Source organism: Primulina tabacum, chromosome 13, assembly GCF_025594145.1.
Source record: "Primulina tabacum isolate GXHZ01 chromosome 13, ASM2559414v2, whole genome shotgun sequence".
Taxonomy (NCBI): Eukaryota; Viridiplantae; Streptophyta; class Magnoliopsida; order Lamiales; family Gesneriaceae; genus Primulina; species Primulina tabacum.
In genome coordinates this window covers 31,362,504-31,387,598 of record NC_134562.1, presented here as the reverse complement: position 1 = coordinate 31,387,598, position 25,095 = coordinate 31,362,504, and the positions used below count along the sequence as shown (strand labels likewise).

The window sequence follows — 25,095 nt, the reverse complement described above, 5'->3', positions numbered from 1 at the left end:
TTTGACGGGGTTATGGTGAACTTCAAGTTTAATAAGATATCTGATAGCCTTGAAGAGCTAGTCAATATGCTTATAACTTATGAAATCACCATAAAATAAGAAAAATTGTTGTTTTTATAATGGGCCTTTCGTCAGACGAAAAATGACCCACAAGGTAAGGGAAAGAAATGTTCTGCCCCTCACAAGAAAAACAATCCCAATAAGAGGCAAACTCTGAAAGACACTTAAAAGGCCTACAAAGCCCGATAAGTTAGAACATATTTATTTCACTGCAAGAAGTCCGGACATAAGAAATTATATGTGCCAGAAATGTTCTGAAAATGATAAGTGAATGTCCAAGTAAACATGATTTCAACAACAAACAAAAGAAAGTTAGATGATCCAAATCCCACACAAATATGGCACGCTAGACTAGGTCACATTTCTCAAAGAATGATGCACAAGCTAGTGGGAGAATTCATGTTTGACTTGTCAGACATAAATTCTCTACTTACCCGTGGGTCATGTCTGAAAGGAAAAATGACCAAGACTCCATTCGATGAAAACGTAGAACGTGCACATGGTCTACTGGATTTGATCCACACAGACGTTTGTGGCGCGCTAAGTGTTAGCACAAAATTTTGGCATTCCTACTTCATTACCTTTACTGATGACCATTCGAGGTATGTGTACGTTTATTTGATGAAACACAAATCTGAAGCATTTGAAAAGTTCAAAGAATTCAGATCTGAAGTAGAAAATCAGCTTGAAAGAAGTATTAACGCACTTCGATCTGATCGAGGTGGAGAATACTTAAGTGCTGAATTTTTGGGTTATCTAAATGAGAATGAGATTCTCTCACAGTGGACTCCACCAGCAACACCACAATTGAATGGTGTCTCTGAACGTCGAATCGAACCTTGATGGACATGGTTCGATCTATGATGGGATTCACTGAATTGCCTATATCGTTTTGGGGCTTTGCGCTTGAAACTGCGGCAATGTTGTTGAATAATGTCCATACAAAAGCAGTGGATAAAACACCATATGAGATAAGGATGAGAAAAACTCCCAAATATTCTTACATGAGAATATGGGGATGTCCTGCTTACGTGAAGCAGACAGTGTGAGACAAATTGGATAATAGATCCACTTTATGCTACTTTGTAGGATATCCAAAGAATTCTGTTGGATATTATTTCTATCATCCCAATGAAGCAAAAGTGTTTGTTTCAAGAAATGCCACCTTTTTGGAAAGAGAATTTCTATTAGATAGAAAAGGCAAGATGATAGAACTTGAAGAAATTCAAGATACTCCCTCAACTATAGAAGTTGAACCCATTTCCCAAGAACCAGTAGTTGAAGTACAAGCTCCTAGAAGGTCTGATAGGGTTATTAGACCGCATGCAAGATATACGCTTCTTCATGAACAAAGCCACGATGAGCATTGTGTTGGATGTGATCCAATGAATTTCAAAGAAGCAATATCTGATACTGATTCAACCAAATGGCTTGAAGCCATGCAGTCAGAAATGAACTCTATGTATTCAAACCAAGTCTGGACATTGGTGGATCAACCTGAGGGAATCGTTCTCATAGGATGCAAATGGATCTACAAAAGAAAGCTTGGGGCGAATGGGAAGGTAGTGACCTTCAAAGCAAGGCTGGTTGCAAAAGATTATACTCAAAGGCAATGAGTTGACTATGAGGAAACTTTTTCACCAGTTGCTATGTTTAAGTCCATTAGAATACTACTAGCCACAACATCATGGTATGACTATGAGATATGGCAAATGGATGTTAAGACTGCATTCCTCAATTGAGACATCAAAGAAGAAATTTATATGTCTCAATCTGAGGGATACACATCAGTAGGAAGTGAGCATAAGGTATGCAAACTTCAGAAATCAATATATGGTCTCAAGCAGGCATCAAGGAATTGGAACCTTAGATTTGATAGCACTATCAAAGAGTTTGGTTTTGCTAAGAATCCTGAGGAACCGTGTGTGTACAAGAAAGTTAGTGGGAGTGCAGTGACATTCCTAGTACTTTATGTTGATGATATCCTGCTCATTGGGAATAATGTAGGATTACTGCAATCAACTAAAGTATGGTTAGCCAGTAAATTCTCCATGAAAGACATGGGTGAAGCATCCTACGTATTGGTAATACAAATCTATAGAGATAGATCAAAGAGGATGCTCGGACTCACCCAAGCCACTTATATCGATACCATTCTAAAGCAATTCTCTATGGAAGAGTCTAAGAGATGATACTTACCAATGTGTCATGGTGTTACTCTATCTAAAGCTTTGTGTCCCAAAACTGATGAAGAGATAGAGATGATGACACGCATTCCATATGCGTCAGCCATTGGTAGTATCATGTATGGTGTGATATAGACACGTCTTGACATTGCTTATGCTTTGAGTGTTACAAGCAGATATCAGGCGAACCCTGGTCCACTACATTGGAAGGCCGTGAAAGATATTCTTAAGTACTTGAGTAGGACTAAGAACTTGTTCATGGTCTATGGAGGTGGAGAATAAAATTGGAAGGCTACACTGATTCTAGCTTCCAATGTTACGTAAATGATTCGAAATCGACCTCTGGCTTTGTATTCATGCTTAATGGTGCGGCTGTCTCTTGGAAAGGTTCCAAGAAAGACACCGTTGCGGAGTCCACTACTGAAGCTGAATACATTGTTGCATCTGATGCAGCAAAAGAGATAGTTTGGATGAGGAATTTTGTCCAAGAGTTGAGTGTTATTCCTAATGGAGTTGATCCAGTCCCGTTGTACTGGGACGACACTGGTGCCATTGCGCAAGCAAAGGAACCGATGTCTCATCAGCGATCCAAACATGTACTGAGGAAGTTCCACATCATACGGGAGATTGTGGGAAGAGGAGACATATCAGTCGAAAGAGTCCTCTCTGCAGATAATGTTGCTGATCCACTTACAAAGCCTTTGCCAGAACCATTGTTTGAAAAGAATAGCGAAGCAATGGGATTAAGGGTAGTTGGCTATAGGGCAAGTGGGAGATTGTTAGAGTAGATGCCCTGCAAGCCAACGGTTGGCTAGGGATTTTTTGACTCAAGTGAAATAAACAATCTTTATTTTAATATGATTTAACTTTTAATGGTTTCGTTACACTTTATCTGTATACCCATGCAAACAGCATAGATAAAGTCCTTGATTATGCTTTATTACAAATGAATCGTAATTCGATGTTGAAACTCATTTGTAAACACTGCATATTCTAAATTCGTTCCTAGTCGATTCAGCCGCCTAAAACATGGATAAAGGTCGCTTGAGCTCGAGACTAGCATCTGTGATGTTGTGTACTGCGTTTCTTGGTAAGGGCATAGAGATGTCCAAACATACAGATGTGTAGTCATATGATGATTATACCGAACAACCCTTCCTCGGACTTTCCAAGTGGTTATCATTCATCGAGAGGATAAGTCCGTGGTTATGATTGTACACAATTAGTCCTTACGACCCGGGACAACACTGAGGCTCTATATGCTAGAGCTGTGCTTTGACTCGTTTACCGGCTCCAGCAGAGTCATCAGGTGACGAGGTTGGGTACAGTTGCGACTCATATAGGAGCCAGTGCATTGTAGTCGGGGATTCACCGCTCACCTACGGGTGTGGATATCCTATGTGATCTGATGAAATTATAGTGCATGGAATCTCTGGCCAGAGTACGTGATGTACGTTGGAGAAGGAGTTCTCCAAATAGTACACGCGATGCCACTATTATAGTTATCACATAGTTATCGAATTAATATGCAACCCTCGATGAACCAATGGTTGCAGATTCGATCGGGATATATGAGATGAAGGGACCGTACTGTACGTTAATCATAATCTACTGGTTCTTGCAGCGACTATCAGTGATACCTAGGGGATAATGAGGGCGATGCTACTAGACGCTCTTACCATGATCCGATGGGTGCAATCAGAAATGAGTTCTGACATTCTTGATTAAGGTGTTGATGAAAAGAATGGGGCTAACTAGGGTAAGCCCGAATAAAGGATTATGTCCTGAATCACAAAGATCACGGCTAGCTGTATCCCTGAACCATTGAGGGTCACACAAGCATTGGATTGTTTGTTCCCGTTGAGAGAATAAATTCAAGTAGTTGAATTTATATTATGATATAGTAAATTCAAGGAGTTTAATTTATGATAATTAAATTTTGAGAAAAAAATTCAAGGAGTTGAATTTGTGAGATAATAAATTCAAGAAGTTGAATTTATGAAATTTGGAGAGAATAAATTCAAGGAGTTGAATTTATAAAATTTGATAATTTAATTTATTAAACTCAAAAGTTGGGTTTATTAAATATTAAATTTTGGAGGTGATAAATCCAAGAAGTTGAATTTATAATTTAAATATTAAATTCAAATGTTGAATTTATAGTCGATTTAATTTATTAAACTCAAAAATTGAGTTTATTAAAAATTAAATTAAATATAGTGGGAAGTATGTTTAATGGGCTTGTAGGAGTACAAGTCCAACATACTAAATAATTAAAGTTCTTAATGGACTTTGATTAATTAATTAAACTAGTTGGACTGACCCAATTAATTAATCAAGTCCATTAATATTAACTATGGTAATTAGGTCATGGAATTTTTTTTTAAAAAAATTTAGACCTAAAATCATAGCCTCCACAAATTTGGATTGTGAGATTTTTGAGAATCAAATAGATTTGTTGAAATCTAGTTGTTTAATTAATGTGATTAATTAAGATAACAACAATTAGTTAATTAAATAAATGACATATATGTCATACTTGACAATGAAATACGATGAATTTGTCCCCTGATCAGTATCCAAATTATTGGAATAGCCAAGTGTTTACAAAATTATCAGAAATTCGATTTCTTATACTAACACTTTATCGGTGGTTTGCCTAGTGTGGTTTACATAAATAGAATGGTTGGTAGGTTATTACATTTGGTCGAATAAATTAGGTCGAAAATTTATTCAGCTGATTTCATCGTCCCAAAGAAAAAAAAAAAGAAAAAGGGATGAACTCGAAGAAGAGTTTGATTTGGGCATTATAGGCCATTTGTCCTTGAATAAGCCCATGTGATATATATATGTGCATACCAGGCCCAACCTTTATCCCAAGAAGATAAAGATATTTATTTACGTAGTTCCCCATTTACATCCGGCTCTCTCGTTTTCGCCAACGTATTGCAGAACCCTAATTTGGTCTCTAGCGGAGCTAGGGTTTCGAGCGATAATCCAATTCATAGGGCTGGTAGCGATACTCATCATTACGAGCGGCTTCAAATCTTCGAAATCAATGGATTTCGACGAGTACGATTACCTTGAGAAGGCAGTGGAAGAAACCAACGGCTCGTCAAAGAAGGAAGTTCCCGAACAGAAGGAAAAGGACAGAGAGAAGAGCGAGAAGGGCTACCGAAGAAGAGAGAGGAGCGATGAAGACGAGTTCGATGAAGAAAGGGATCGGAAAAGCAGCAGCAAGAAGTCGCGGAGCGAAGAGAAGGGGAGGGATAGGGATAGGGATAGGGATAGGGATAGGGACAGAGATAGGAGCTCGAGACATAGGAGTCGAGAGCGGGATTCAGAAAAGGAGAGGCGGAGCTCTAAGGATATGGAGAAGGAGAAGGATAGAGAGAGGGAAAGGGACAGAGAAAGGGACAGGGAAAGGGAGAGGGAGAGGGAGAGAAGAGAGAGGGATAGAGAGAAGGAGAGAGAGAGGGAGAAGAAGGACATGGACAGGAGGAGTAGAAGCCGATCGAGGCTGGACCGTGAAAGAGAGAGGGAGTCGATGAGGGAACCGGAGCGTGATGAGAGCAGGTGATGTCAATAATCTTTTCATTGTCAAATTTTTTTATGTATATATGCTATGGCCTGATTAAATTGCCTCCTTTATTGTTGTTGCAATTGGCTCTTCCTTGTGGATGTAACGTTAAAAAATATTCGCGCTTGGAAATTAATTTTATGTCCTTGCATATTTAACTGTGGAAGGAACCTGGTGTTTACTTGTATTATTAGTTGATATATTTTCACAGTTGCATTCTAAGACATTATTAAATTTCGGTGGGTGGTATCGATGAATCTGTTCCCTTGTTTTCATCTGGGTATTTAACAAATTTGGTGATTCTTGACAGTGGAAGTGGAAGTTGAAGCATTTGATTTTGAAATATTTGAATATTTAATTGTTACATTATGCTCTTAAACATGTAGTAAATCCTGGTTTTTTCCCTTGATATCATCATACATTTAGTCCTCTTTACTGTTTCTGTGGTTCATCATTTTAACCAGGTGTAGACCCCTAAAAACTCTTTACTACCAAGCAACCTGTATATGGATGGATATCCTCGTTTCTCAAAGGTCTTAAAATATATGAGTAGGTGAAGTTTTCTCTTCACATGCAGCTTTATGATAGAGTTTAAACATGAAGAAAATGCGCAAAGTGGTCTTAAGTAGAGAAAAAAATATGACTTTGTGCGTAGAGGATATAATATTCTAACTTGGGTTGAAATCGTAGATGGATTTTTTGCACATCTTAATGGGATAACAATGCGGAAACCCTTGAAGGCTTCTTCACAGAAGAAAGTGAATTTCTACATGTTGATTTTGATAAGGTCTGTTGTGTTCCTTTGTTTTTTGACTTATAGATTGGCTAGCACTTCCAGCGTATTTTTGTTTTGCATAGCTGGATTTAGGGATTCATTTTTGCATTTGAGCTTGCAATGTTGACCGATGATGCATTCAATTTATAGGTCTGCAATGATTGTGGTGAAGCTGTATCAATTTCAGTCCTTTTCTTCACCTCGAAGACGAAAATTGATTAGCTCATATTTGTGGCCTTCCCTTTGCTCTGAACCAGGAATTGAATAGTGTATCTGTGTTTTGTACTGACCCAAATATTATGTGTTGTGATTAAGTTCTTAGCTCGACCCTTTGAAACTTGTATAGTTTTGATAATAATATTAATTCATGGATTTGCAGGAGAGAAATTGCAGAATTCCTCAATAACTTCTTCCACCTTTCATTATATATGATGGAATAAGAGTGGCTTCACAAATTTTGCTGCCTGTAACATCGATAGATATATTTATCCTACAATTCTTTTAATGCAGATTATCCGAAGTGCTGTCTTGACATGTAGGTTGCAAACTATGTTCAAATCCTATATGAAAATATATATTACTCTTAATGACAAATTGGTGGTCCTGAAATTCGCTTTACTGGGCTTTTGTTTGTAACGCAATGAAAAGTGTTTTGAATCAAGTCATTGCCTTCATTTAAAAAAGTTGAAATGATCTACGCATTTTGTGGTGAAAAGCCCATTGCCCTTCTATTGTTTTTATTGCTCAGCAACTTTTCCTCTGGTAGTCCAAGTGCTTATAATATCTCCATGTCTGGCGAAGTGCTCGTCGTGGTAAATCAGATACTCTCCCTGCTTTTATTTTTACTAGTGTTCTGATTTAGGGCTTAGCCTTTCCGTTGGGACTCAAATAAGGGTGCTGGCATGGAGTTTGTAGGTTCAAAGTAATTGAGCTACAGGTAGAGAATGGGTTTGAGATTATTTTTTCCAACAATTCTAGGACTGATTAAGAAGGATGCATTTATTGGGAAGTTGAGGTTTTCCTGTCATCGGATTTGTGCTCATTCTACTCTGGGTATTTGTTGCAGGAGATTTAAGGATAAAAAAGAAGCTGTGGAAGCTGAGGCTGATCCAGAAAGGGACCAAAGAACTGTTTTTGCATATCAGGTAAGAGCTTTGATTTCAAATGCCAACATCTCAGCTATCATTGTACTTAAAACTTTTTGAATACTACTACATTTAAATGGTTCTATGGCCTGATTTTGAAATGTCTTTTACTTGCAGATGCCCCTGAAGGCAACTGAGCGAGATGTATACAATTTCTTTTCACAAGCAGGAAAGGTTGGTGAGGTTTTTCATCAAAACATTTTTGATCTTGAAAAGAAATTCCTCAAGTTTTCAATCATTTAGTATAATAATTGACTTTTTTTAATTTTCAAATCATTTTCCTTTGTGATGGAGTGTAAAGTTCCAGTAATTGTTTGAATTATGAGTTACACATTTCTTATTTCAAGTAAATTTTCGAGCAAGTAATCTGTTTCTATTAGTTAATGCACCTCAATGTTCAGTTACAGGCAGCGTTATTAGTGATTTTCTTGTAAGTAATTAATATACTGGGGGGGTTTTAGTAACTATTCAAAACTGATGTACCTTATTCAACATTCTGAAGAGGGTGTCTGTTAGATATTATTCTCATTTTTTATTTTGCTACTTCATTGATTTTTGTATTTCTTATGTTTACATTTTTCTACCTCAGGTCAGTGATGTGAAACTAATCATGGATCGAAACTCAAGACGTTCAAAAGGAGTTGGGTATGTCTCCATATTTCTACTTTGGTTTAATTATACTTCTTCCCCCCTTGAATTATGAATAAATTATGTCCGATTTTCTCAAATCAATGATTGCTGTATATGAAATCATATATCGGTTGAACTTTGAACCTAGTATTTTCACATTAGTACACTGTTCCTCAGGGATAAGAACATGGAACAGTCATTGCAGCCTTTATATGTCATTCACATGAGATTTTCTGTCTCTCTTTTTGCATATTCAAGCTTATAGTTGTTGAGAGCATTGTCTTTGTTTATAGTTGGTTCCAGTCTTGACCACATCAGAAGATTTTTTCGAAGCATTTGAGGAAAGTGGATGTGAAAATTTAAGAATTGATATATTTGAAATTGTAAGAATCTGGTACTGTATTTATTGGTCTTGCTTTTGAAAATTTGTAATCATTAGAAGGTCCCCGGCACCAGAGGTAACTTGCTTTTTGAGAATGTTAGTTTTTGGGTTATTGTATACAGTATAATCAATACCTACATCATTCTACATCATGCATTTTTGGTCTATAGATACGTTTAATTAATATTGCCGATGATAATAACAGGTATGTTGAATTTGATGATGCTATGTCTGTGCCGATGGCTATCGCTTTATCTGGCCACCTGTTTCTTGGACAACCAATTATGGTAAAACCTTCAGAGGCTGAAAAGAATCTTGTTCAGTCAAACACTTCTGCTGGTGGTTCTGGAGTTGTCGGACCATATGGTGCAACAGATAGAAAGCTTTATGTGGGGAATTTACATTTTAATATGACAGAATTTCAGCTTAAACAGGTATCTCTCACTTGGAGCTACAGCCCATTGCACTCATTTTGTTTGTTCTTCTATGATAATACCATTTTGGACTTAGGAGAACAGCTCAAATTCTCTATGTTGGTACTTTCCTCATTCTTCAACTTTAACATAATTTGACAGCACTATTCAGACTTCTCAGCCCATATAACCGGATGCACAAATCTCAGAGGCAGCTATTTTTGTGCCCTATTCTTGCACCTTTGTTCTTCCCACCAATTGTGTAGGATCTTAGCCTCTGCAGTGAGTAGCCTTCCGATGGCCACAGTTGTAGATTAATCCACTTCCAATTGCCACTAGATTCGCCCTGTATTTTGTGGGCGATGCATTTGTTATATTTAACATCCCCTGTTTGTGATGTCTTCTTTAGATTTCTGTTAATTTGTGAACTGAATGTTTTTTTTCGTTTTGAATTATTTTATTTGTCATTATTATTTGTAGTTGTATGCCTGGCTTGAAATTCTCTTGACATTAGTTTTTTGCTCATGCAAGTAGTCTATCAGAGTGATATGAAATCGCTTTTATTTGTTTATTTCCGAGTTTGTCGGCAGACCTTTGCGTCTGAGTTTCTGTTCTGTTTTCCAACAATGTTTAATCACTAGCTTTTTCAATATCTAGATTTTTGAAGCTTTTGGGCCTGTTGAGCTTGTGCAACTTCCTACAGACCCAGAGACAGGACATTGCAAAGGTTTCGGGTTTATTCAAGTCGGTATTTTTTTAATGTGGATTTTTTTTATGGTCATTGTGCTAGCTTTTCACATTTCCTCCACAGAACTTTATGTAGATATTAATTAAATGCAGTTTGCGCAACTTGAACATGCTAAGGCAGCACAAAGTCTGAATGGGAAGCTGGAGATTGCTGGTCGAACCATTAAGGTATGGAGCTAATATTTTGGTTTTTATTGATTAACACAGATAGTTTGACCTCTTCGATGTTTGGAATCTCCTTTTTATTTGTAAATGCCAGGTTTCTTCTGTTACCGACCATGTTGGAGTACAAGATTCAGGAGCAAAAACTGCAGATTTTGACGATGACGAGGGGGGTGGCTTGGTGAGAGATATTTGAGTTTCATAATTGAATATTTGTTTCTCTTAACTGCTTGTACTCAACTGTTTACTCGTGTGCAACATTTGCAGGCTCTAAATGCTCAGTCTAGAGCGTTACTCATGCAAAAGCTCGATCGCAGTGGCACTGCTTCAAGGTCTGTATACATTCTGCATCTCAGTAATCTCATCTGTATTTGGATGGATGCTGACTTAATTTTCCTCTTTGTAGCGTTGTGGGTCCCCTTGGAGTTCCTGCATTGAATGGGTCAACTTTTTCACAAGCTACTACCTTACCTACCAATCCGACAGCAGTACTCCCCACTTCAGTTCTTCCTGCGCAACTTGTTTCCATGGCTCCAGAACCTATTGGGACGCTCAGTGAATGTTTACTATTGAAGAATATGTTTGATCCTGCAGCTGAGGTTAGTATGTGTTCGACTTGTTAGTGGTTGGAGCATCAGAATACCTTTTTTTATTTAATTTAATCCTTTTTTTACTTTTATGTGATTGCAGACGGATCCCGAATTTGATCTGGACATTAGAGATGATGTGCATGAAGAATGCTCCAAGTATGGGAAGGTCAAACATATCCATGTTGACAAGTAAGCATTCGGTGATCCCTTCATGCACGTAAAAATAATGATTAGCATGGTAGTAGATGTGACAAAATGGATGTTTGGCTTTTAAATGTGTGAGAGGTTTGCTTCTGTACTTATCAAATAGGACCCATGTGTTTTGAATGTACTAATTTATACAATCAGAGCATGCATAGTCCTGCAATATATACAGTGTTTTGAAGTGTGTAGTAACATTTTTTTAACAACCTAAGGTGGTGGTAGTATTTTACTAAATTACATCAAAGGTTAGGTGCCATTTGAAATCACGCATATTCTATCCAAAAAAAAAATGACGGCACAGCGTTACAAATGGACAGCAGCAAGATTTTCATATTATCTGAATTTACTTATTTTCTACAAAAACTTGTTTATGTATCCCATTTCAGATTTTTGTCTGAGAATGTCTAATATATGCCAGAGCCCAGAGGAATGACAGATTTGTTAAATAAATTCCACATACCGCACGTCATTCATCTAGACTTGCTATTGGGAATACAGTTTTAAATAAAACGTGTGAAATGAGCTCTCACAATAACAGAAGCTTCAATTAAGGTTCCCATAATCCCCTCTATTTGCGGTTACTCATGTGTGCTTGTTATATAAAGAGTGGGGAGGTTTTTTTTTTTTTTTTTTTTATATTAACAGGGGGTGGCATGAGCTCAAATTTGGGTTGACAATACTATAGCATGGTAAAACCCAGCTTTTTTTTTTGTGTTTTTTTATGGTTTCAAAGAAATATTAGAATCTGTAAAAAAGCTCCCACCCACCTTGGTGGCTCCTTGTACCTTGATAATTATGGTTTATGCAAACACAGATGATGAATGATATGCAGTGCATAGATTTATATTGTTGAATTTGGGGATAATATATTCTATACTGATTGTCAGGGTGCTTGTGTGCAAGGCTTTCCTGTGTTCCCCTTGGTGGTTTTGCTATATTCGTGCTATGTTTGTTTCGTATCAGCTTTGCATATTGACTACTGAAAACACCCATTCCCTCACTTCACTACCCCAAAAATCAAGCAACTTGGGTCTCAATTTCATTAATTGTTTATTGACTTGCAGGAATAGTGCAGGCTATGTCTATTTAAGGTTTGAAAGTGCGGAAGCATCGGCACGTGCTCAACAAGCAATGCATAAAAGATGGTTTGCTTGTAGATTGATCTCAGCAATATTCTTGGTACTATTCTAGTTTTAACAAATCAGTCTCCTCATTTAGCATGGAGAATGATCCAACACTTCTTCTTTTAACTAGTTTGAAGGAAATAAATAGATCGGTTTTAGATGCCAAATTGCATGGTGACCATATTTTTGCCATTGAGTTTGCTAGAACCTTGTAAACATAACCCAGCATGTGAAGTCCCACTATTTTCTGGAAAAAAATCAACTCTTCTTGGTTATTCCATTTCTTGAAGAAATTTTAGCTCTAAACATCTCTCCAGTTAGTTTTTGGTTTGACAATTTTATCGATGTTTCTGATCTAAAACCTTCTGTTTTTGCAGCAATCTTATGAATATGATGCCAAATTCAAAGGCGCAGCTTGATCAAGGTTCCCTGGTGCAGAATTTGAGTTGTTGAAGGGCAAATATAACCTCTTCTTGGGCTTTCCATCGAAGGATATCTGGATATACTTCGTTAACCAATGTATGAATCATTTGTTGAATTCGTAAACCATTGGGATTGTGATTGTTTCTGGACTTGCTATATTGTGGAGTTCACTCAAATGTTTGAAAGAATGAATTTGGGTCATCTGATAATTTCTATTTTTCTATTAAGTTGCAGTTTCCGATGCATGGAAACGAATATGCGGGATACAACCATGGTAATTTTTAAAAAAGCTTGATGCGTTATGGAATTGTATTAATATCGTTGGGGGAAGTAGTGATTTCAGTTTTGTAAATTGGTAATTTTTAGATTTTAAGCTTATGGATTGTCAAGTTCTGGTTTTTATTTATTAATTTGAATTTTTTCATCCTTTTCGTTGCGATCACAAAATGCATGGATTGTTCTCTCAAGTTATTTTTGTTGTGAGGATAAAATTTATAGCACATATGCTAAAGTATGTCTAGATAAAAATTGAAAATGGAATTCTTGAAATATTATGCGTTATTTTTGCTATTTATTATATTTGATATTTATTTAGATGAATTTTATGAAAGTTTATATAGATTTTATTCATGTCATATGAATGGTAAGAAAGAATCAATGTAAAATAAATAATATTTAATAAATTAAAATAAATAATATTCAATGAATTTGAAAAATATCAAAATTTATAACAAAATTAAATTATGATATGAACATGAATTTTGGCAATTTACATAACTATAAAATCTAAAATATATCAATAAAATTACAACAAAATTAAATTATGATATGAACATGAATTTTGGCAATTTACATAACTATAATAATAAAATCTAAAATATATCAATAAAATTACAATTTTGTCATTTGTTTTGTATAGTTGTGTATGTGCATATAATTATATCTAATAACACTGTGAATATATTGGCGCAATATATTACTTTTACAATTTGCAATAAAAATTAATTAGACGCCATTTAAAAAAAAATGGAGATCATGATACTAGATAATCAAAATATCATTATTGACTATTTTATGCATGATAAAGATTACGATTTTATGCATAATCAAAGCTCGTGGCGGTATTCATAATTATAAAGAAACCAAGGAAAAGTTTCTTATTTTAGTTTCTAAATCAAAGTCAATATCACATTCTGAGGCAAAATCATTAAATTAATACATAATCATATGTATATGACGGCAAGCAATTTTGGATCATCGAAGGCATATGAAAGTAACCAAGTCTAAGAACGAATCATACCAAATAAAGCAGCAAAGCTGAGCAACAATCTGGAAGACACCTTGTAGTCGGCGACAAGCGGCGATGGTGTTGAAGAATAGAAAGCGCAAGTTTTTTAGGTTTTCAGAGGACTGGAGCGAGAGGAATGCGGGGAGTTTAAAGATATTTGGGTTTTATTAGAGACCAATTTCATATTTCAGCCTCAAATTAGAGACCGAAAAAATATATCGGTCTCAACTTAGAGACCTAAATGAAAATTCGGTCTCCAATTTGTGAGTAGAATAAAAAATCGAGATAAAAAATAATATTAAATAAAAAAACGTGACGAAAATAAATGTAGCGACCGATATTACAAATTTCGGTCTCAATTTAGAGACTGAAATAAATGTCGGTCTCTAATTCGGTTACAAATCTCCGTTTCTTTTGTAGTGCAAGACCTGAAATTTTTTATTTATCGGATTCATCATCTTTCCTTGAATATTATGATGTTTGCAATCAAATGAAATTAATGTGATATTTATATATAGTTGGCTGTATATACAATCGCCAATAGTTCTTCCCATCCAAATTATTCATTTTTTTGTTGGCAAGCTTCATATTCAACGACTCATGGAAAAATATTACTTTTTATACTTATTATTGTAAATGTAGACAGAGTTAAATGGTCTCACGGATCACAAGAGACCTACTATTTCTCGATTGTATCCTTGGAATTCTCATGTTAGATTCTGATAATATCTTTTCTTATGTTCTTCATGTCCTCATTTAGTCATTTTGATTTGCGCAAATGTGTTAAAAATGCTGAAATTATAGCATCTTAATTTTGGTTCAGGCTTTCTGGGAATATGCTATTTATAAATATCTCAAAGATCTAGGTAAATATATGTGTATATAATTTTCATTTGAAATTATACAAACCTCAAACTTTGTCCATCAAACATATACAGATACGATTATAGCCATTAAATCTTTTTTTTTTAAACAATAACTTATTTTACGTGGGGGAGATTTTTTTTTTTGTCAGGCTTTTAATTTAAGAACAATGCTAGTTAAGATAGTGTGATTCGTCTCATTAATTTCATTTTGGTATATATATATATATATATTATGTATACTCTGCATGGATATTGATAGATAACCATAAGCAACTCGCAATCTCCTCGTCAAGATTAGAAAATCACAGCGAAATGTTGCAGATTAATTGATGGGCTTAGTAACCACGTACAGATTCTGAATACTTCGATACCTGGGAAACTTCTTGGTAAAATCCGAATTCGCGACCTTTCTCCTCTTGTTCATGGGGACATATTTACTCGGAACATTGTCGTCTAACTCTCCAAATAACTCGGACATAATAATCTTCAGGGTTGGCGACATTTGCTTCTGATGATCTTCCGGCGTCCGTAAGCTGCAACATTCTTGGGTTTCGCACGATGAATCCATGTTTCCAAGAACCGAGAAATGGTTTTACGTAGTATTATAGAAATTAAATATGATTCGAAGCTGCCAAGCCAAGTAAACGCGTTCATAACTACATGCGAAAATATTGGAGAAACAGCTGTGTTGCTTCCTCCCAACTTCATAGGATGCTGCGCGCGTCTTGTCTAGTCAACCACCACTCCATCTTATGTATGTATATAATAATTATGTTATCTGTTGACGTAATAAAATATAACAAATATAAATATTGTTAGTTAAAAAAAGAAGATTTCTCCTGCACGACGGTCTCACTGGTTTATATCCATATTCGTGATACAAATCGACCCGATCCATGTTTGAAGTAAAAAGTAATATTTGTGACATAAGTCATATCGGATCAACATATCTGTCTTACAAAATTTTTTGGAAAAAAATTAGAGATAGGTAACTCTCTAGCTATTTTCAAATTTATAATGAATATAAAAATTATTTTTTTCGCCTTGAGAGTGATAGTTATTTAAATTCATATAAAATTAACACAAATCTTAGGGTTAAATTTGGATAAGATTGAAATAGTTTACGATAACTATAACATAGACATTAATTTTCATTTTTATATTATAATAAATAAAAGGTTAAAGTTTTTGAAAACACATTGTGTAGAGAAAATAATTAATTTGATTATTAGTGCGTATTATATATTATAAGAAGAAAATATGTAAAGTTTCCACTATTTGCAGTGTTTGGTTATACTTAATTCTTACGGCATTGACTTTGATTGTGAATGGATCATTCCTTGCTGACTTCGTACGTTGACTCACCACTTCACCCTAAATTTATATATATTATTATATTAGATATCTTGTAAGACGGTCTCATGAATCTTTATCCGTGAGACGAATCAACCCTACCGATATTCACAATAAAAAGTAATACTCTCAGTATAAAAAGTATTATTTTTTCATGGATGACCCAAATAAGAGATCCGTCTCACAAAATACGACACATGAAACCGTCTTATATAAGTTTTTGCCATACTATTATCGTCATCATCATAATTTTTTTTTACAGATATATAATTAGTTTAAATTCTAACATTATATAATAATTGATTTTCATTTTTTTTAATAGATGATTTTACGACAATCATAATATAATAAACAAAATATCCTCGAAGATTTTATTGCCTTTATCATATCAAGGTATGAACAGATCCTCGGAGTATATATATTCCCAAATTTAATACTCGATTTAATCCCTTGTTAATATCCTATTAGTATCTTTTTACACTCAGCATGCATATACATAAAAATTGCAATTAAATAATTTTTTTATTTAAAGAATCTAGAGATTATTTATACCAAAATTAAAAATAATCAAATTAATTAAGACAAAAACTTTGGTGACACGTCTCAAGAGTCAATTTTGTGATACCAAATCTTCTATTTGGATCACTCATTAAATAATATTATTTTTATATTAAAAAATATTACTCATTATTATAAATATGAGTATTGCTGACCCATCATAAGAGATAAAAATTCGTGAGACCATATCAGAAAGCTCTACTATTTAACTAATGAGTAGATCTCTTGTGAGACGGTCTCACGAATTTTTATCTGTGAGACGGGTCAACCCTACCGATATTCACAATAAAAAATAATATTCTTAGCATAAAAATTAATAATTTTCATGGATGACCCAAATAAGAGATTCGTCTCACAAAATACGACTCATTAGACCGTCTCACACAAATTTTTGTCTTAAGCTAATTAGGGAAGGACTGATTGTGTGGTTATCAGTCCAAAAGGCAAGAAATCTTTCAAAAGTAGTCTTGAAGACATAATACACACACACACACCTCTATGTAGACATATAGATATTACACACAAACACTTGTGCATGAAGAAACCCATGAATAAAGTGACATAATTTCTTGATCAAGTGATTGATATCCAAATCAAGAACATACAAAAATATACAAAATCTTTAAAGATTGTTTGTTTAATTAACAAAAGAATGATGTTTTGATGAGACAGATATATTTCTGGCACTAGCAGTAATCAAAAGAATCAATCTAAGAATTTCAAAACAGATACAGATTGAATGCAACTCCATGTTAGAGATATCATATCAAGCAATCCAGAACATGTTGAATCTGGAAACTCAGTCATCACAGTTGAGCCCACATATTTCGAGCACGGGACCATCTCTTGAAACAAAAGGGTTGATCCGTACCCACACGAGCGTTATTATTGAAGCCAAAAGAATCGACCAGATCACGACCACCGTCGGGATTTTCTCTTGTTTCCCCATCATCCCCTTGAGGAATGGATAGAGATGCATTATGACCCAAAACGCAAAAAGTAGCTTACCAAACAACAGACCCCACGATTCGTATCCGTTGTTGATGGCATTTGCAATTCCAGCCACGACCCCAATTATGTTTACTATTAGTAATGTCAAAGGTGGTATTAACAATGACGTCCATTTGAAGAGATATAGCTCAGAAAATTCTCCATCATCTCCCCCTTTGGAGGTGACCGTGAAATTTGTGCTCACCCCTGCTAGAACTTTGAGTAATCCTTGGAAAAGAGCAAAGAGGTGTGAGGAAACTCCTCCGATGACCCAGAACTGCTCGTTTCTCCACCAGTCGTCGATTCGAACACCACCCCATTGCATTTCGAGGCTGCCCGTTGCAGCAATGGAAATGAAGAGGGATATAAATATGATGCTGGCGTAGTTACTTATCTGTTAACATAGAAACGGTTCACCAGATTTAAACCTTCAAATAATAATGTCTAACATACAGAGGAAATAATCAGGTTTTTCTTTGATGGTCAAATGGGCCATCTAATGACAGCAATTACATAATTAACTCAAGTTCTATAATCCAAGAATCTCTGTGCCATAAAACAAAACAAAGAAAGCACAGTTTTTCAACTTTTTTTTGTAACGATGCACATAAATCCATATTGTCCTATTCATTTTCCCCATAATAAAGCATCTTAATTGTAAGAGTATGGCAGATACCTCGGGTACGATAAATTTTCCCGCGAGAAGGCAAATAGCAGGCAATGTACAATATATGACCAATGGAATGGAAGTCCAGGGATATACAACAGAATTTATGTAGGAAAGTCGTTCCAACCACTTCAATCCACCTCCATAACCATACCAAATGGGGCAGTGTTTGCTCAAAAAAATCTCGACCGATCCAAGAGCCCATCGAAGCACTTGGTGGAGACGATCTGAGAGATTGATTGGAGCTGATCCTTTAAAGGCAGGTCTCTTCGGCATGCAGTAAACAGACCGCCAGCCATGGCAGTGCATCTTGAATCCAGTTAAAATGTCCTCAGTGACAGACCCATAAATCCAACCAACCTAGTTTAATTTTCTTTTGATAAGTAAATTCACTAATAATATAAGTACAACATTGGAAGATAACCAGTAAACAAGCTATACAATAATTACTTTGGCTATAATGGGTCCAATTAATAATGTACAAATGGAGTTCTTTAGAGAGTTTACCTATATCTGCCCCAAGTGCAACACCATATTTGATGCTTTCTCAAAGTAAATGAGACAATAAATACATGTAAATAAAAGAAGATTGGAGATCAAACAACTTACTTCCTTTCCCCATTCGGTCTTATCTTCATAACCACAAGTGATAACATGAATGGCCTCTTCCAAGAGTGATGTGGAAGTAACTTCTTTAAGAACACCACCATTCTCGATTAGTGCTGAAGCCACGAATACCGGTGACTGCCCAAATTTCTTCTCGAGTTTTTCATGGGAAATAGGACTTGTGATATCATTACCTGCATTAGAAAAATAAAAATTACTTTGGTTGAATATATGAGTGAATCATCATTTTTATCGATTCTTTTACCCTTAAGGCAAGAAAATTCAGCAAAAAAGAAAATTCGGCGAAAAGGTTAATGCTGTAATAGAGTGTGCAGTGATTTTCTCATAAAAAGATTTCAACCTTCAATCCCTTCTTCGATGGTCTCAAGTGCATGTATCTGCTTTGATGTCTCTCTGAGCTTTGACTTCTTCATCTTGTCTTTCTTTGTTTTTCCTCTCTTGCTTTTCCGAGAACCACAGCACAAACAGCACCACTTTGGCCAGCAGTTACAGGTCTTGCTAGGCAGCTTCTTTTTGGCAGGAGCATCATATCCATAAAGTGCTTGCCTTCTAAAGACACATCCAGTTCCGACATAAATAGGTCCTTGCAAACCATCCAAACCCTTCATATTGATCTATATTGAATTAAGTCGTCAGTAACTACATGCTGCCCAAGAAACAAACCATCAAACAAAACAAAAATGCATACATACATCAAAGAACACGGAATTATGGTTGGAATATCTATCGTGAAGATCAATCCCATCAAATCTTTGCGGAAACTGAACATAGCATACTCCCTTTCCTGAAGTAGGGTCCATCATGAAACACATGGCTTCTCTCAGGGCCTTGCTGTTGTTTATGTAGTGATCACAATCGACATTCAGAATATAAGGAGCATTTGACAGGACAGCAGAAACCCGAATCTGAAAAATTTACAGATTATAGGCAATAAGCTGGATCGAAGATTGATTAGCTTCACAAGGAGCTTTGATCACATAAAAGAGTTTAAAACTGCTATTTACCAGTGCATTCATGGCCCCAGCTTTCTTATGATGCTCAAAGCTTGGTCTCTTCTCACGGGAAACATAAACCAGGCGTGGCAGTTCATTCTCTTCAACATCATGAAGACCATCATGACCCAGGAACACCTGTTATCAAGAGCAAATTCAGGAAATAGAAACCACTAATATCCACTCACTGCAAAGATAACACCAAAATACTATCATACATAACAGCCATCTGAAAGACAACAAAAATGAGTATCTTGCCATAGACGCACCTCAAGCCATGTGCTTAATGCAAGCCCAACAACTAAAGAGGAGATAGTTAGTTGTGTTTTAGTTTTTGATCTATAAAATATTGAAAAAAAGTAGGAAACCAAAAATTGTATTTGAAGTTTCAAACAATCAATCGAAATGGACTTCATAATTTATTTATAAAGTAAGGTTTTAAAGAACTAAGAAATTAAGTCCTTGGATTCTCTACAACAGCATGGCAATTATTGATAAGAGCATTCCATATGAAACCGAAGAATTATTAGGCACAAATATGCTTCAGATTTCAATTTGCTGCAGCCAGTCTTGATCTTACTTAGTTTATATCTTAAAAATACAGGCACAATAAACACATCATGCATAATAATTTTTACACTATGGAAGAGGATTCGTGAGTACCACCGACCTGGATCATACCAGGATGATCTCGAACACTATTTCCAGGCCAAGGAGTTCCATCCTGCATTGTCCAGCCATCTTCAGGAACCTTTTCAGCCATTGCCACCAAATGATTGATTCGAACTTTGAACTCCTCATACTCCCTCTGTACCCAAGTTAGAAAATATGCCAATAACCATTAGAAAAATTGTGGTACATCAATTGACACAGAAAGGTCCAATCCTGTCACCTACGAGTTCACATGCTCAGGCATGTACTTGTTTTAGTCAGGTTATTTTGCTTTAGTAACATATACAATTATAAAAGATACATACCTTCATTGCGCGCCTTTCCCTCACAAATGCTGGGTGGACTTTGTTTTTCAAATAATCCATCTTCTGGGAAAAATACCATTCTGGAGCTCGTGGTTCAATGTTAAATTTCTTGCAGAAGGGAACCCATTTTCGAGAAAATTCAGATGTCTCAGAGAGAGCTTCAAAAGTAAGCATGGCGGCACCATCATCAGATACATAGCATGAGACTTTGTCAACTGGGTAATCCACAGCGAGAATAGAGAGAACCGTGTTTGCGGTAATCAGTGGAGGTTCTTTCATTGGATCAACTGTGCTGACAAATATGTCTATGTCAGCTAATTCTGAGTGATTTCCTTCTTTCTCATACCTGAGAAACCAAAGAAAAGTAAAATGTCATAACAAATAAGAGAATCCACGTGCTTAATCAGTTACAACGGCCATAAAATATTATACTAATGAAATCATGAGATGGGAACCAACAAAACTTAGCCTACTTGTGGGCATTCCCCTGTGTGTGTTTGTGTGTGTGTGCGCGAGAGAGAGAGATGGTTCTTCTGTAATCAAGATTCAAATCTTCCGCCTGGTCAGGTGGCTCAAGTCCATATAATCAGCAACAACAATAATGAAGTCAAATGGAGTTTTGAGCTCATTTAAATTGAGAATCACCTAAGTGAGAGTCGATCAAGGTAGGTCTCTCGCTCAACTGGATACCATTTCGGAAACTGATCAAGTATCCATGAAGCAGAGAACCATATTTCACAAATAACCGAAGTCATCCACAAGCCATATGCACCAGGAACAGGATGGAGGATCCTATAATGGAAAAAAAACCCAAGAACCACAACACGAAGTATAATTATCAATCTGTATGGGTTTATCTTGCTTGAAGATATGGGCAATTTCCTTGAAAGCGGCTGCCTGCCTTCATCCATCCTACAAGGGCGATTTCAAAGTAAGAAATGAAACACAAGAATCCAAAATAAAATATAACAAAGTGCAGTGCTATATCCATCAAAACATTCCTTAATGAAAACACCAAATTACATTACAAACAAATAACTTATTTTCTAATAATTATATTACTATTTCTAGAATTCATAAAAAAATAGGATTCTGGAATTCACAAACATGACCTATATTTCAAAGGAAATAAATAGATAAACGCAAAGAGAATCACGATGGAAACCAATCATACGAAAAAATAATGATAATAACAGTAATGGACTGGCGAAATCTTTATGACAACCGGATAAAACAAGCTACAAGGAAAATTTTAGATAGTACGTACCAAGCATATCCATATATTCTATTTATACATATCTTCACCATGAAAACAAAAATCTCATGCTATTCATGATCAAGCAGCTCTTCCTATAAAAAAGAGCAAGCTTCTACTTCAAAGTAGCAGACTTTCATGAATTCAAAAGTAGAATCAAGCATGAAGGGGCTACACATGATGTCAAATTATAAGCAATGCAAACTACAGAACTCTTTATGGAGTAAAATCATAGTTCTTGGTACATTTTAGGCAGTTCCTTTCCCAAATAGCTGTATCATTTAAGCCAGAAAAGCAATCAGCCTTCCTTAGTCTATAATAGAGAACATAAAGGCGCTACACACTACTGGCATATTTTGAGAGAAAATTTTACTTACATGGATAAATCAGGTTCCAATTCACTCCCATCAAAGTCCCCAGAATCATTATTCCCTCGATGTTTGATCATCTGAAGGTTCTCGCTTTGCCTCTTCTTCCAATCCTCCATCCGATCCTTCCATGAAACACTTCCATAACCATATAATGCTATGTCCTTCTCTCGAACCATTGGCCGGGATGGCACTGTACATGATAAATGCACCTATTAAAATCATGTGCAAGGTGCAAGGAATCTTAAGTAAAGAAATCTGTGCAGAAAAGATGACTCAACGATGTGCTGATGGCCCAGGAGATGACAAATGCATCCCATCCCCATCATTGACAAATGGGGGTATTATAATAGCATGCTGATCATAAGAAACCTGAGCATCCTAAATAATTAGCAGACAAAATATTCATATACTCTGCAGCAATCTTGAGGTAGAAATAGAGATAAAGGGGATAATTTTTTAAATACCTCTTCACTGTAAGTCAAGAGAGGGATTTCAAGAACTTGAGACGATGAATCACGACTTGTGGATGAGGCTAATCGAGTATGAGCTTTTCTTGTACAGCCTGGAACATCATTATTTCCATAATCAAACTCGTATTCCAAATCATCAAAGTCTTCCTCCTCTTCATCACCATCAACCCTGGGGCTACCTGAAATACTGGCGCACACCAATCATTTATTTATTCATCAAATCAGAGAAGATTAAAGCTAGTCATCAATATCTATTTATGCAAGTGAATACAGTAACAAAGTAACCTTTAATGCGCTTGTATCTGGTTCTGCACTGAGGACAGGTCTGATTTCCCTCCTTTCTCTCATACTCATAGCAAGTCCGACAGACAGGGAAGGCGCATTCGTTGCACGCAACAAAGAGTTCCCCTTCAATAGTTATCTCCACTTCATCCCCACAAATTTGGCATTTTTGTCCACTTAGTTCTTGGACAGAGTTGATCTAGAATATCACAGAACATAAATAGGTTCACTACCCTTTCTTCAAATCCTTATTTACAACAAGTATGATTTGGTTTCAATTCAATGGAATAAAAATTTCAAAAGAAGCCATGGAGAAATGCACTCCCAAACTATATTAATGCCACAAAAATGCTTATTTCTAATGGCCAGTTGTTGTTTTGTCAAATCTTACTCCCAAAGTTTAGCTGGTAAAAAAAAATAACTCGGATTATATTGATAAACTTTATAAAATTATTAATTTTTGACATTCAACTAGTGTGTTCGAACATGCAAGAAATGCAACTCAAACAATAGCTAGGTGTCTTTATGTGCTCCCATGGTAATGTAGAATCCCAAATGCATGGGGAAGAATAGTAGCAGTAAAGTCACTGTGATACAACAAAAACATCCCCACAAGCAAGAAAACAGCATTTCAGGATCGAATCAAGAATTAACAACAGTATAATCTAAATATGGAGAGGTTCACGGAAAAATAATTAGACGAGACTGTAAAATATGACCAAAATAAGAAAGTTTATCAAAACACTTACCCTTCCTATTTCATCAGCATTTATGAGCACAAATTCATTTCTATTATGAGAACCAGCAACCAGTCTTCCTCCTGTATCCATCACCATGCCTTCCACCAAGAAAGTTTGCCAACAAAATCGCCCACTCTTTAAATTTTACCACCTAAATAGTCATGTTCTCTAATGCAGGAACACAGCTGGCTTAACGTAAAAGAACCAACTTTATGGGCAAAAAATTGAACTTTCGAAATAATAAATAACCCACCAAAAATTGGACGCCTGCAGTGCAAAAAACAACAAAAATGGCCTTAAACAGGACGCAGTTTCGCAGAAAATCAGTAGCAAAAAAAAGAAGGAGAAGAAGAAGAAAACTTTAATAATCAAGATTTTGCTTTCAATCCACACAAACAACAAAAGATTCAACCTTTCAATACAATGGCCGAAAAAAAAAACTAGCTTTTGATCTAAAAGTTGAGTATTGGAGCATTGAGTGTAGACCCCATTGGAAGACAGCAGGCAAACCCAAGTACCAAACCAAACCAAACCCCCGCATTAGGAAAAAGCACTCATAATATAAAGCAAAACCCAATTAGAGGAATGAAACAATAAATGGAAATGACAAGAAATGGTAATATTAACATAATGTGGAAAGTGAAGAAACCGAAAAGGCAGTGAGATTATCGAAAATGTTTGCGTGAACAAGTGTATGAATGATGATTATATTCAAGCTAACGCAACACCGTTAGATGGACAGGATTGATGAACTTTTCAGATTAAGAGTCATGAAATGAGAGACAGAGATGAAAAGTGCACTGCACACACACACAAAATAGAGCAAAGAAAAGGAGCAAATGCGAGTGGTGGGTGGAGTTTGAAGGAGAGAGTACGGTTACGGTAATAATAAAAGCTCAAATGCGTGTGCAAAGTGGATCCCAGGTTGCGGGCGGTGGAGGCGGGGGCGGTGGTGGAGGTGGTCGCTTTATAGCTTTGAGTTAGCGTAGGCTGCGTAATAATAAAAGCTGAATGTGTGTGTGTGTGGGTATTTAATCTGTGTTAACTGCACACACCACCAATGCTAAATCACTGAATTGTTAAAAATTCTATGAAAAAAATGATATATTAATTTCAAGTGTTTCAAATTTGAGTAGGTATTTTGCGAGACGGTCTCACGAAATTTTATCATGTGAGACAGATCAACTCTATCGATATTCACAATAAAAAGTAATACTTTTAATAGATGACCCAAATAA

General features: G+C 35.9%; 2 protein-coding genes across 4 annotated transcripts; one reads left to right on the top strand and one right to left on the bottom strand.

Annotated features, from left to right (window-relative positions):
* The first annotated feature begins 5,131 nt into the window (after positions 1-5,131).
* LOC142521680 (uncharacterized) lies at positions 5,132-12,654 on the top strand. 2 transcript variants are annotated; one of them, XM_075624808.1, is made up of 14 exons: positions 5,603-5,822; positions 6,517-6,613; positions 7,668-7,746; positions 7,864-7,920; positions 8,336-8,391; positions 8,964-9,192; positions 9,829-9,915; positions 10,012-10,086; positions 10,178-10,261; positions 10,348-10,412; positions 10,487-10,679; positions 10,771-10,859; positions 11,939-12,053; positions 12,376-12,654. In XM_075624808.1, the coding sequence occupies exons 1-14, from the start codon at positions 5,813-5,815 to the stop codon at positions 12,415-12,417; spliced, it is 1,278 nt and encodes a 425-aa protein (XP_075480923.1). In that variant the 5' UTR covers positions 5,603-5,812; the 3' UTR covers positions 12,418-12,654. The 2 variants fall into 2 exon arrangements, with proteins under 2 accessions (XP_075480922.1, XP_075480923.1); XM_075624807.1 differs by lacking the exon at positions 6,517-6,613 and having other exon boundaries at positions 5,132-5,822.
* A 4,384-nt stretch (positions 12,655-17,038) lies between these two features.
* LOC142521679 (cellulose synthase A catalytic subunit 2 [UDP-forming]-like) lies at positions 17,039-24,779 on the bottom strand. Of its 2 annotated transcripts, XM_075624805.1 has the most exons (15): positions 24,270-24,779; positions 23,867-24,124; positions 23,121-23,316; positions 22,830-23,014; positions 22,644-22,743; positions 22,372-22,555; positions 21,385-21,651; positions 20,740-21,085; positions 20,433-20,570; positions 19,775-19,900; positions 19,463-19,675; positions 19,111-19,384; positions 18,753-18,943; positions 18,153-18,503; positions 17,039-17,870 (listed from the first exon to the last, which is right to left on the bottom strand). In XM_075624805.1, the coding sequence occupies exons 2-15, from the start codon at positions 23,951-23,953 to the stop codon at positions 17,286-17,288; spliced, it is 3,243 nt and encodes a 1,080-aa protein (XP_075480920.1). In that variant the 5' UTR covers positions 23,954-24,124; positions 24,270-24,779; the 3' UTR covers positions 17,039-17,285. The 2 variants fall into 2 exon arrangements, with proteins under 2 accessions (XP_075480920.1, XP_075480921.1); XM_075624806.1 differs by having other exon boundaries at positions 22,644-22,734; positions 23,867-24,779.
* Between the last annotated feature and the right edge of the window lie 316 nt (positions 24,780-25,095).